The following is a 13099-nucleotide window of genomic DNA, read 5'->3' as shown; positions in this document are numbered from 1 at the left end:
CAATTGAATTTATCACATGGACTCCAATCAAGTTGTAGAGACATCTCAAGGATGATCAATGGAAACAGGACGCACCTGAGCTCAATTTCGAGTTTCATTGCAAAGGGTTTGAATACTTATGTAAATAAGGTATTTCTGTTTTTTATTTTTTATAAATTTGCAAACATTTCTAAAAATCTGTTTTTGCTTTGTCATTATGGGGTAATGTGCGTAGATTGATGCGGTTTTTGTATATTTTTTATAAATTTTAGAATAAGGCTGTAACGTAACAACATTTAGAAAAAGTCAAGGGGTCTGAATACTTTCCGAATGCAATGTACATAGGGCAGCAGTGTAAAGTGTAGGGTAGAGTAACGGGTGGTAGCCGGCAAGTAGTGACTAAGGTTCAGCGCAGGGTACTGGGCGGAGGCCGGCTAGTGGTGACTGTTTAACAGTCGGATGGCCTGGAGATACACTATATATACACAAATGTATGTGGACAGCCCTTCAAATTAGTGGATTTGGCTATTTCAGCCCCATCCGTTGCTGACAGGTGTATAAAATAGAGCACATAGCCATGCAATCTCCATAGACAAACATTGGCAGTAGAATGGCCTTACTGAAGAGCTCAGTGACTTTCGATGCCACCTTTCAACAAGTCAGTATGTCAACTCTACCGAGTTCCAAATTGCCTCTGGAAGCAACGTCAGCACAATAACTGTTAATTGGGAGCTTCATGAAATGGGTTTCCATGGCCGAGTAGCCGCATACAAGCCTAAGATCACCATGCGCAATGCCAAGCGTCGGCTGGAGTGGTGTAAAGCTCGCCGCCATTGGACTCTGGAGGTCAGGCAGTGTTAACTGCACCACTCTCTGGAGACCCCTGCGGTTACGGGCGGTGCAATTGCCATGCCAGGCAGTGATACGGCCAAACAGAATGATCTTGTCATTGTTGGTAATCAGGCCTACCATTGCTGTGTTGATGGCTGAACAGGGAGTACATGAGGGGGCTGAGCACGGACCCCTGTGGGGCCTCCTGATATTAGCAGGTTCTGACCACAAGACGGTGCTGTTCCAGCAATGTTAAAGGGACAGTTCACCCAATTTACATATTGATTTCCTTCCCCCGTAAGCAGTCTATGGACAAGGTATGACAGCAACCAATGCTTTGGTTATGGTACCCATGTTAGCATTTTCACACTATGTCCAAATCATCCTAAAGTATCTAAAAATGGATTGTGTAACTCAATGGATGTTATTTATAGATTATTTGGATATGAAGCGCAAAAATGCTAATAGGTACCATTGACTTGCATTGGATTTGTGCCAAAAATGCTAAAAAGTTAGCATTTGAAACAGTGGCTAGGTAAACAAAAACAAAGAATGGGTTGCTGTCATACCTTGTCCATAGACTGCTTACAGGGTAAGGAAACCAATTTAATTTTGTAATTTGGGTGAACTATCACTTTAACATTGCAGGAACACCACCATCTATTGGTCAGAAGCTGGTAATATCAGGATGTAGGATGGGACATAAACCTAACAACTTCAATGACATTTCTCTGAACAAGGGGGGAAAAAAACAATCACCAAATTCACTCAGAATACGTTACATAGGATGAATAAACAATACTTAGAGCCGCAGTTCCACACTACTTGTCAGACATAGAGAACTAATACTGTATACTCATTGTTGGGTTGGGATTGGCATGGGGTGTGGGGGGGTCCGTGGGTGGCTCTTGTCAATTTCAATCAATTTCAATCAATTTTATTTTATATAGCCCTTCTTACATCAGCTAATATCTCGAAGTGCTGTACAGAAACCCAGCCTAAAACCCCAAACAGCTAGTAATGCAGGTGTAGAAGCACGGTGGCTAGGAAAAACTCCCTAGAAAGGCGAAAACCTAGGAAGAAACCTAGAGAGGAACCAGGCTATGAGGGGTGGCCAGTCCTCTTCTGGCTGTGCCGGGTGGAGATTATAACAGAACCATGCCAAGATGTTCAAAAATGTTCATAAGTGACAAGCATGGTCAAATAATAATCAGGAATATATCTCAGTTGGCTTTTCATAGCCGATCATTAAGAGTTGAAAACAGCAGGTCTGGGACAGGTAGGGGTTTCGTAGCCGCAGGCAGAACAGTTGAAACTGGAATAGCAGCAAGGCCAGGCGGACTGGGGACAGCAAGGTGTCATCATGCCCGGTAGTCCTGACGTATGGTCCTAGGGCTCAGGTTCTCAGAGAGAAAGAGAGAACGAGAGAATTAGAGAGAGCATACTTAAATTCACACAGGACACTGGATAAGACAGGAGAAGTACTCCAGGTATAACCAACTAACCCCAGCCCCCCGACACATAAACTACTGCAGCATAAATACTGGAGGCTGAGACAGGAGCGGTCCGGAGACACTGTGGCCCCATCCGAAGAAACCCCCGGACAGGGCCAAACAGGAAGGATATAACCCCACCCACTCCGCCAAAGCACAGCCCCCGCACCACTAGAGGGATATCCCCAACCACCAACTTACAATCCTGAGACAAGGCCGAGTATAGCCCACAGAGGTCTCCACCACAGCACAAACCAAGGGGGGGGCGCCAACCCAGACAGGAAGATCACGTCAGTAACTCAACCCACTCAAGTGACGCACCCCTCCCAGGGACGGCATGAAAGAGCACCAGCAAGCCAGTGACTCAGCCCCTGCAACAGGGTTAGAGGCAGAGAACCCCAGTGGAGAGGGGAACCGGCCTGGCAGAGACAGCAAGGGCTGTTCGTTGCTCCAGCCTTTCCGTTCACCTTCACACTCCTGGGCCAGACTACACTCAATCATATGACCTACTGAAGAGATAAGTCTTCAGTAAAGACTTAAAGGTTGAGACCGAGTCTGCGTCTCTCACATGGGTAGGCAGACTGTTCCATAAAAATGGAGATCTATAGGAGAAAGCCCTGCCTCCCGCTGTTTGCTTAGAAATTCTAGGGACAATTAGGAGGCCTGCGTCTTGTGACCGTAGCGTACGTATTGGTATGTACGGCAGGACCAACTCGGAAAGATAGGTAGGAGCAAGCCCATGTAACGCTTTATAGGTTAACAATAAAACCTTGAAATCAGCCCTTGCCTTAACAGGAAGCCAGTGTAGGGAAGCTAGCACTGGAGTAATATGATCAAATTTCTTGGTTCTAGTCAGGATTCTAGCAGCCGTATTTAGCACTAACTGAAGTTTATTTAGTGCTTTATCCGGGTAGCCGGAAAATAGAGCATTGCAGTAGTCTAACCTAGAAGTAACAAATGCATGGATTAATTTTTCTGCATCATTTTTGGACAGAAAATTTCTGATTTTTGCAATGTTACGTAGATGGAAAAAAGCTGTCCTTGAAACAGTCTTGATATGTTCGTCAAAAGAGAGATCAGGGTCAAGAGTAACGCCGAGGTCCTTCACAGTTTTATTTGAGACGACTTTACAACCATCAAGATGAATTGTCAGATTTAACAGAAGATCTCTTTGTTTCTTGGGACCTAGAACAAGCATCTCTGTTTTGTCCGAGTTTAAAAGTAAAAAGTTTTCAGCCATCCACTTCCTTATGTCTGAAACACAGGCTTCTAGCGAGGGCAATTTTGGGGCTTCACCATGTTTCATTGAAATGTACAGCTGTGTGTCATCCGCATAGCAGTGAAAGTTAACATTATGTTTTCGAATAACATCCCCAAGAGGTAAAATATATAGTGAAAACAATAGTGGTCCTAAAACGGAACCTTGAGGAACACCGAAATGTACAGTTGATTTGTCGGAGGACAGACCATTCACAGAGACAAACTGATATCTTTCCGACAGGTAGGATCTAAACCAGGCCAGAACTTGTCCGTGTAGACCAATTTGGGTTTCCAGTCTCTCCAAAAGAATGTGGTGATCGATGGTGTCAAAGGCAGCACTAAGGTCTAGTAGCACGAGGACAGATGCAGAGCCTCGGTCTGACGCCATTAAAAGGTCATTTACCACCTTCACAAGTGCAGTCTCAGTGCTATGATGGGGTCTAAAACCAGACTGAAGCATTTCGTATACATTTTTTGTCTTCAGAAAGGCAGTGAGTTGCTGCGCAACAGCTTTTTCTAAAATTTTTGAGAGGAATGGAAGATTCGATATAGGCCGATAGTTTTTTATATTTTCCGGGTCAAGGTTTGGCTTTTTCAAGAGAGGCTTTATCACTGCCACTTTTAGTGAGTTTGGTACACATCCGGTGGATAGAGAGCTGTTTATTATGTTCAACATAGGAGGGCCAAGCACAGGAAGCAGCTCCTTCAGCAGTTTAGTAGGAATAGGATCCAGTATGCAGCTTGAAGGTTTAGAGGCCATGATTATTTTCATCATTGTGTCAAGAGATATAGTACTAAAACACTTAAGTGTCTCTCCCGATCCCAGGCCCTCGCAGAGCTGTGCAGATCCAGGACAGCTAAGCCTTGGAGGAATACGCAGATTCAAAGAGGAGTCCGTAATTTGCTTTCTAATGGTCATGATCTTTTCCTCAAAGAAGTTCATGAATGTATCACTGCTGAAGTGAAAGCCATCCTCTCTTGGGGAATGCTGCTTTTTAGTTAGCTTTGCAACAGTATCAAAAATAAATTTTGGATTGTTCTTATTTTCCTCGATTAAGTTGGAAAAGTAGGATGATCGAGCAGCAGTGAGGGCTCTTCGGTACTGCACGGTACTGTCTTTCCAAGCTAGTCGGAAGACTTCCAGTTTGGTGTGGCGCCATTTCCGTTCCAATTTCCTGGAAGCTTGCTTCAAAGCTCGGGTATTTTCTGTATACCAGGGAGCTAGTTTCTTATGACAAATGTTTTTCGTTTTTAGGGGTGCAACTGCATCTAGGGTATTGCGCAAGGTTAAATTGAGTTCCTCAGTTAAGTGGTTAACTGATTTTTGTCCTCTGACGTCCTTGGGTAGGCAGAAGGAGTCTGGAAGGGCATCAATGAATTTTTGTGTTGTTTGAGAATTTATAGCACGACTTTTGATGCTCCTTGGTTGGGGTCTGAGCAGATTATTTGTTGCGATTGCAAATGTAATAAAATGGTGGTCCGATAGTCCAGGATTTTGTGGAAAAACATTAAGATCTACAACATTTATTCCATGGGACAAAACTAGGTCCAGAGTATGACTGTGGCAGTGAGTAGGTCCAGAGACATGTTGGACAAAACCCACTGAGTCGATAATGGCTCCGAAAGACTTTTGGAGTGGGTCTGTGGACTTCTCCATGTGAATATTAAAATCACCAAAAATTAGAATATGATCTGCTATGACTACAAGGTCTGATAGGAATTCAGGAAACTCAGAGAGGAACGCTGTATATGGCCCAGGAGGCCTGTAAACAGTAGCTATAAAAAGTGATTGAGTAGGCTGCATAGATTTCATGACTAGAAGCTCAAAAGATGAAAACGCCATTTTTTTTTTTGTAAATTGAAATTTGCTATCGTAAATGTTAGCAACACCTCCGCCTTTGCGGGATGCACGGGGAATATGGTCACTAGTGTAACCAGGAGGTGAGGCCTCATTTAACACAGCAAATTCATCAGGCTTAAGCCATGTTTCAGTCAGGCCAATCACATCAAGATTATGATCAGTGATTAGTTCATTGACTATGACTGCCTTTGAAGTGAGGGATCTAACATTAAGTAACCCTATTTTGAGATGTGAGGTATCACGATCTCTTTCAATAATGGCAGGAATGGAGGAGGTCTTTATCCTAATAAGATTGCTAGGGTGAACACCGCCATGTTTAGTTTTGCCCAACCTAGGTCGAGGCACAGACACAGTCTCAATGGGTATGGCTGAGCTGACTACACTGACTGTGCTATTGGCAGACTCCACTAAGCTGGCAGGTTGGCTAACAGCCTGCTGCCTGGCCTGCACCCTATTTCACTGTGGGGCTAGAGGAGTTAGAGCCCTATCTATGTTGGTAGATAAGAGGAGAGCACCCCTCCAGCTAGGATGGAGTCCGTCACTCCTCAGCAGGTCAGGCTTGGTCCTGTTTGTGGGTGAGTCCCAGAAAGAGGGCCAATTATCCACAAATGTTATATTTTGGGAGGGGCAGAAAATAGTTTTCAACCAGCGATTAAGTGCTGAGACTCTGCTGTAGAGCTCGTCACTTCCCCTAACTGGGAGGGGGCCAGAGACAATTACTCGATGCCGACACATCTTTCTAGCTGATTTACACGCTGAAGCTATGTTGCACTTGGTGACCTCTGACTGTTTCATCCTAACATCCTAACATAATTTCTTTGGATTCTTCATAAGTTACCCATCGTAAGAAAAAAGTTTGGTCCAAATCAGATGTTAGGTACTATATTTATTGAATATTCTATGAATCCTATAAATTAAATCAATTAGCTTAATTTCTCAGAGATCAAATTATATTTCAACAAAATAATGTTGCAGGAATGCTAATCTTATGTTTCGAACTACAGAAATGATTTCAGAACAATCTGAGATGGTGCGTGTCATGGCCTTCTGAAATGACATGGAACGACCCTGTGGCCCGTATAGTACTGGATTCACCTATAATCGATAGTAGCCTATTCACTGTGAGGATTTAAAATAGATCTTTATCACACACTAGTTTGTTATTCAAGAACCCGGGCTTTAATTGGTAGAGCATGGCACTTGTAACGCCAGGGTAGTGGGTTCGATCCCCGGGACCACCCATAGGTAAAAATGTATGCACACATGATTGTAAGTCGCTTTGGATAAAAGCGTCTGCTAAATGGCATATTATTATTTAAGACAGTCAATCCTGACATGTTCTGATGGGTGCTCCAGTCCAAACAGCAAAACATACAGAACACCCTGATGGTTCCATAGGGACTCTTATGTTTAATCAGTCAAATACCATTAGCAGTTTCACTTCAGAATGCTGCTGCAGGTAGAAGAACCTTAGGTAATACAAGTCCTGCCTCCTGACAAAGTAGTCAAAACAAAAAGTCTAACTTTCTTCTAAATAAAAAGTGTGGCAGCTGTGTTTTTGGGGCAGTCAGACATGTAAGGATTTGCATACGTAAACGTGGATGGATGTGAAAAACACCCCATTTCAGCTGCTTATTCGAGCTTACTGTTTGAGAACTGTCTGAAGTCATCAAAGCTAAAGACCTTTTCTCAAAGCTAAGCAACTCAGTTGTCAACAGAAGGGAAGCTTGAGAAGAAACCTTGAAACATGTAAGAAAAAGCACAAGTGTGAAGTATGACATTTCCATATCTCCTGAAGCCAAACTCCATAAGCTTGTGCTGTAGTCATCCCATTATATAAATACAGAGTGAGGGTAACACACACCAAACATAAACATACACCCACATCGTGACAAACCTACTTAGAAGCACAGCCATTTGAAAAACGTGCTCACACACACGCAAGAGGGAACAGAGACATTGGAAAGAATGTGAGTACATTCTCGAACACCCTTCAGAGAAAAATATAAATAAAGTTATTGCGCTAGTGAACAATAACACAATCCTCCGACTGTGACAACTATATTTCCATGGAGTGTGCATCCGCAATGGCCTTTTTACAGAACAATCAGCCTGACAGCTAGCGTAGTGACAACACAGAGAGAGAACAACAACAAACCACAGTTCATCTTTCCCCTCTTAACTGGGACTAGTCTCCCAGTCCCTGCTGCTGAAAAACATCCCCACAGCATGATGCTGCCACCACCATGCTTCACCGTAGGGATGGTGCCAGGTTTCCTCCAGACGTGACGCTTGGCATCCAGGCCAAAGAGTTCAATCCAGGTTTCATCAGACCAGAGAACCTTGTTTCTCATGGTCTGAGAGTCCTTTAGGTGCCTTTTGGCAAACTCCAAGTGGGATGTCATGTGCCTTTTACTGAGGAGTGGCTTCCATCTGGCCACTCTACCATAAAGGCCTGATTGGTGGAGTGTTGCAGAGATGGTTGTCCTTCTGGAAGTTTCTCCCATCTCCACAGAGGAACTCTGGAGCTCAGTCAGAGTGACCATCAGGTTCTTGGTCACCTCCCTGACCACGGCCCTTCTCCCTCGATTGCTCAGTTTGGCCGGGCGGCCAGCTGTAGGAAGAGTCTTGGTGGTTCCAAAATTCTTCCATTTAAGAATGATGGAGGACACTGTGTTATTGGGGAAATTCAATGCTGTAGAATTCTTTGGGTACCCTTGCCCAGATCTGTGCCTCAACACAATCCTGTCTTGGAGCTCTATGGACAATTCCTTCGACCTCATGGCCTGGTTTTTGCTCTGACATGCACTGTCAACTGTGGGACCTTATATAATCAATTGAATTTACCTCAGGTGGACTCCAATCAAGTTGTAGAAACATCAAGGATGATTTTGAAAAACCTGTTTTTGCTTTGTCATTATGGGGTATTGTGTGTAGATTGATTTTTTAATCAATTTTAGAATAAGGCTGTAACGTAACAAAATGTGGAAAAAGGGAAGGGGTCTGAATACTTTCCGAATGCACTGTACATGTTATTCAATAATTTCATCTAAACTGCTCACGCTCGTCTGCATAGCCAGGCGCTAAAATAGAACTTGGTTCTATTTTTGACTTTTGACGCGCTGCAAGTCCCGCCTCTCCCATCTCCTCATTGGTTTTTAGGAGCATATACCCACGTGGGTGATTGAAAGATAAACTGAGGTCCACAGAAGAAGAAGAAGCCGTCTACTACTGAAAGAGTAGAGATTACTAGAAACTAACTAGGTTTCCCCTTTTATCTGTGGATTAATTGTCGGAGTAGAGAACACAATGTTTTTGTGACTTAAAAATGGGTCAAAATTCTACAAAGATCCTGAAAAAAAAGACTGTGCATTTCAGGTAAAATAACAACCCAATGTTTATATCCCAGGACAATTAGCTAGCAGCAGCAAGCTAGCTAGCTAAATGTCCATGAATATTTTATGTTTCAACCTGTCCCAAAATTAACATAGTTGGTTCAGAGTTCGTTTTGATATTTCAACCTGCTTGTCTGGATTGAGTCTGGTGTGGATGTACAAAATCAACATGCGCGCGATGGCGGACACACGTGTGTGCCCGTCTAGACAGTATGTAATATTAGGCTAAGATATCAAACGTAATGCTATTGAAAACCGCTGGCTGTCAGCTCTTTTCCCACATTTAGGTTATGACTCTAGGGTTTCAGCTGGGCATGACAACTACACAGGCTGCACTCCAATACAGTCAGCAATAAGATATTCTCCAACCAGGAGAATACCTCGAGGGGCAGGTGAGCAGGGCTTTCCAAGCAGGTTTTAAAAGGGAGAGGTGAACCCATGTGGTGGTCAGTCTACCTGCACAAACTGTATGTGACTGCAGTCTCCTCAGGTGGGAAGCAATGATGCAGAAGGGAGAGTTGGTTTGTGTGTGTGTGTGTGTCTGTGTAGCGAGTATATTCAACACTGCACTAATGCTCTCTGCAGGCCTGAGACTGAGCTGTCCCTATCAAATCAGCTGAGACAGGCCTGACTCCACCGGGGCATCACTGTAATCGCTCCCAGCGTGAGCACGTCACATCAGCCAGAGTTCCTGGTTTCTTTTGACCCCCCTTAAAAAAATACCAATAAACATGCCCGTGCTTCTATATTTGCATTGCTTGCTGTTTGGGGTTTTAGGCTGGGTTTCTGTATAGCACTTTGTGACATCTGCTGATGTAAAAAGGGCTTTATAAATACATTTGATTGACTGATATTAGTTCAGGGGCTGATACAAATGGACACAGACCATACCGTTCTCCATGTGTCAGCCTTTTAAAAATGGATTTCACTGCCAATTAAAACAATGTGGGAAGCATTCCATGTGTTCCTAATGTCTTATCTGGTACCTAGCATACATTGGGTGCATTCCAATTCCTGATCTCTCTTAATGTTTAATCTTTAACTATTAGGCCTATAACAGAGACATTAGGTGGCAAAGCTCATTCTTTCCTTCAGATTAAATTCATAGCAATTTAAAAGCTAGACTATATCAAAATATAAATCTCAATGAGTGAACATCTTTCGTCAGGTTAGATGCACATCATGGGACAAGGCCCACATACAGGCAATAGAGACACAGCTTTAGAGTCTAAAAAGCATCTTGGTACAGTAGACAGACAAGGCTACTCCCTCACTTCTCTACAGATGCATCACTTAAGAGGATCATGCCATCACAATACTCAGAGGAGATTTAGTCCACTTGAACTGAAAAACTGAGATCAGGATGTTATCTTGTAAACTTAGCCTAATCCTCTTTGTGATGCATGAATGAAGATTCATGTGCTCAACAAAAATATATTTACAGTGTGCAACAAAAATAAACTCAACAGGCAACATGCATTCAAACAAGCAAACACACATATTTAGGTGGCAGCGTCATTTGTTTGAAGATAGGTCTATGAAGGAGGAAGCAGAAACTGGGACACTGCGTGTGAGAGTTTGCACATGCTGCATGATATTTCCTTTGGCCCTCGAGCTGTGCTCTAGACTTTGGAAACGGATCGGAATGTACCAGCCACCATACACTTCCATTAAAGGGCTTTGAAAATGTCACTCAATAATTAAATATAGGCAGAAAATCAACTCTTTAGAGGAGAGATGTGTTTGAATGACAATGCTCATAAATTAAAAGCAAAAACATCAAATCAATGTTTATAGTTCCAACTAAATAATTAATTGAGTGTACTGTGAACCAACATCCGGGCGGAAATCATGACAGATAACGAGAGAGAAAACCATAAAAGGCATACATTAGACTGTTAAATTGTTCACTAAGACAGAGACAAGACCCTGTCTTTCTAAGGGATAATTAGATTCAGCTGCTGGTGAGATTAACAAAATAAACGTGATTATGCCTCTGCAACAGAAGACGACAAGAGACGGCCTACTGTAAATGGGTTCGTAAAAGACTGGCGAAAACCTGGGTAACAGTGGAAGACAGACCGGGATAAAAGACAAGAGAAAGGAGAAAGGGACAAAGGGGAGAAGTAGGGAGAGGGAAACATTAGTGATGATGACACATGGCAGAGAGAGAAGAGGGCTTACCAGGTTCCAGCTTAATGACTTTAATGGCAGCCAATTCCCCAGTGTTGACATTACGGGCCTGGAGAAGAGATGAGAGAGAGACAAAAAAGGAGAGAGCATTTATTAGCCAGCTGTCAGTAAGGGGTAACACACTGGGCTTTAGAGAGGACTGGCCTCTGTCAGACCAACACTGTTTTTAAGCCTGAGAAAGTGTAAGCTAGATCCGTAAGTAGGCTGCTACTGTAGGATAACATTGCTTACCTGCCAACTGGCCTTGCAGGCTAACAACACTAAACAACACTAGCACATGTCCAAAGTATTGTATGATAATAGAATAATATATTATTGTAGCTTAAGCCAGCATCTATACAAAGAGATGTGTGTGAGTTCAAGAGGCAAGTAAACATTCATTAACAAATTCGTTTGAACATGGATATTACTGAAGATGGATGATTCACCTTTGAAAAGCAAATAAATTCAAAGACATTACAACACTTAATCTGTTAGCAGTTACCAATTCAAACAGAAGCGTATTGCATTCCAACCATCAGACTGTGAGAATGTGTTACAGTCGTTGCACAATCACCCAACCTAAATGAAAAATAAACCCAAACAGAATGAAACAGACTGAAAACATTGTCATTCCTTGAGACTGAAATTCAAGGAATATTTTCTGCCTCAGAAAAATCTAACATGAGCTAGGTTTCCATCTAATTGGCGACAGATTTTCATGCAAATATTCTAAAATCCTCATTAAAAAATATATGTACATTTTCCAACCAGAAGTGTTTCCATCAAATTGATTTGTTGCAAGTAAAATTCTATGCGGTGATGACGTAGTGCACATAAAATTATATTTGCGGTTAAATTCCCATGTATCGAATAAAAAAAACTGTTCAATGGGTTTCCATCGCATTTTCCACTCTGGTCTTGGGACGTGCGCTCGAGCCAACAGCTCGCAGATACAGTGCGGGTATAGCCGACATGATGAGATTATTATGGACAAAAAGAGCAAGATTATTTTAATTTGTCAAACGGCAGCCAAGCATCGATTATCATGTCACCAGAATAAGACCATCAATATTTATTGGAGTATCAACCTCATCACCGTGCACTTTCACCACCCTGTGAAGTTCATCATATCTTATTTAATCTGTAGCCTAATAAAAAGGCATGCTTTCCCGAGTCGTAGCGGAAGGACCACACAGTATCATCACGTGACTCCAAGTTTACTTGGGGGGGGTGTCACAATTTTGTTTGTAGACTTGTTTACATGGATATGCTTCTTAATAAAACATATCTGAAACAAGCCATTACACTTCTTTATTTTCATGGCATTTCATTATTATTCATAAATATTAAATTAACAAATGAATAAATGCCAGGTTGGAAAGGATGTGGCATTTGTGTTGACAACATTAACGGAGTCAAAATAAAGATATATTAATAGTGGCAACCTGTGAAGCTCTGGTGAACTCCATGCCCAAGAGGGTTAAGGCAGTGCTGGAAAATGATGGTGGCCACACAAAATATTGACACTTTGGGCCCAATTTGGACATTTTCACTTAGGGGTGTAACTCACTTTTGTTGCCAGCTGTTTAGACATTAATGGCTGTGTGTTGAGTTATTTTGAGGGGACAGCAAATGTACACTGTTATACAAGCTGTACACTCACTACTTTACATTGCAGCAAAGTGTCATTTCTTCAGTGTTGTCACATGAAAAGATATACTCAAATATTTACAAAAATGTGAGGGGTGTACTCACTTTTGTGAGATACTGTATATGTATTTATGTGTGTGTGTGTGTGTGTGTGTATACAGTGCCTTGCAAAATTATTCATCCCCCTTGGCGTTTTTCCTATTTTGTTGCATTACAACCTGTAATTTAAATTGATTTTTATTTGGATTTTATGTAATGGACATGCACAAAATTGTCCAAATTGGTGAAGTGAAATGAAATAAATAAATAACCGAAAAGTGGTGCATGCATATGTATTCACCCCCTTTGCTATGAAGCCCCTAAATAAGATCTGGTGCAACCAATTACCTTAATAATTAGTTAAATAAAGTGTCTCATGATCTCAGTATATATACACACACCTGTTCTGAAAGGCC

At 42.3% G+C, this 13099-nt stretch overlaps 1 protein-coding gene across 5 annotated transcripts in view; it reads right to left on the bottom strand.

Moving 5' to 3' along the window:
* LOC311129142 (mitogen-activated protein kinase kinase kinase kinase 3-like) overlaps positions 1-13099 on the bottom strand; it is an 83931-nt gene that overhangs the window by 39944 nt on the left and 30888 nt on the right. For all 5 annotated transcript variants that reach the window (XM_084161439.1, XM_084161441.1, XM_084161442.1 and 2 more), the window contains exon 2: positions 11004-11061. In XM_084161439.1, coding sequence (XP_084017565.1) covers positions 11004-11061 — 58 coding nt within the window. The remainder of the gene's footprint in view (positions 1-11003; positions 11062-13099) is intronic.

The sequence above is a fragment of the Coregonus lavaretus genome, assembly GCF_964263955.1.
Source record: "Coregonus lavaretus genome assembly, chromosome: 1".
NCBI classification, from domain to species: domain Eukaryota; kingdom Metazoa; phylum Chordata; class Actinopteri; order Salmoniformes; family Salmonidae; genus Coregonus; species Coregonus lavaretus.
The sequence above is the reverse complement of the archived record's forward strand: the minus strand, read 5'-3'. Positions and strand labels throughout refer to the sequence as shown.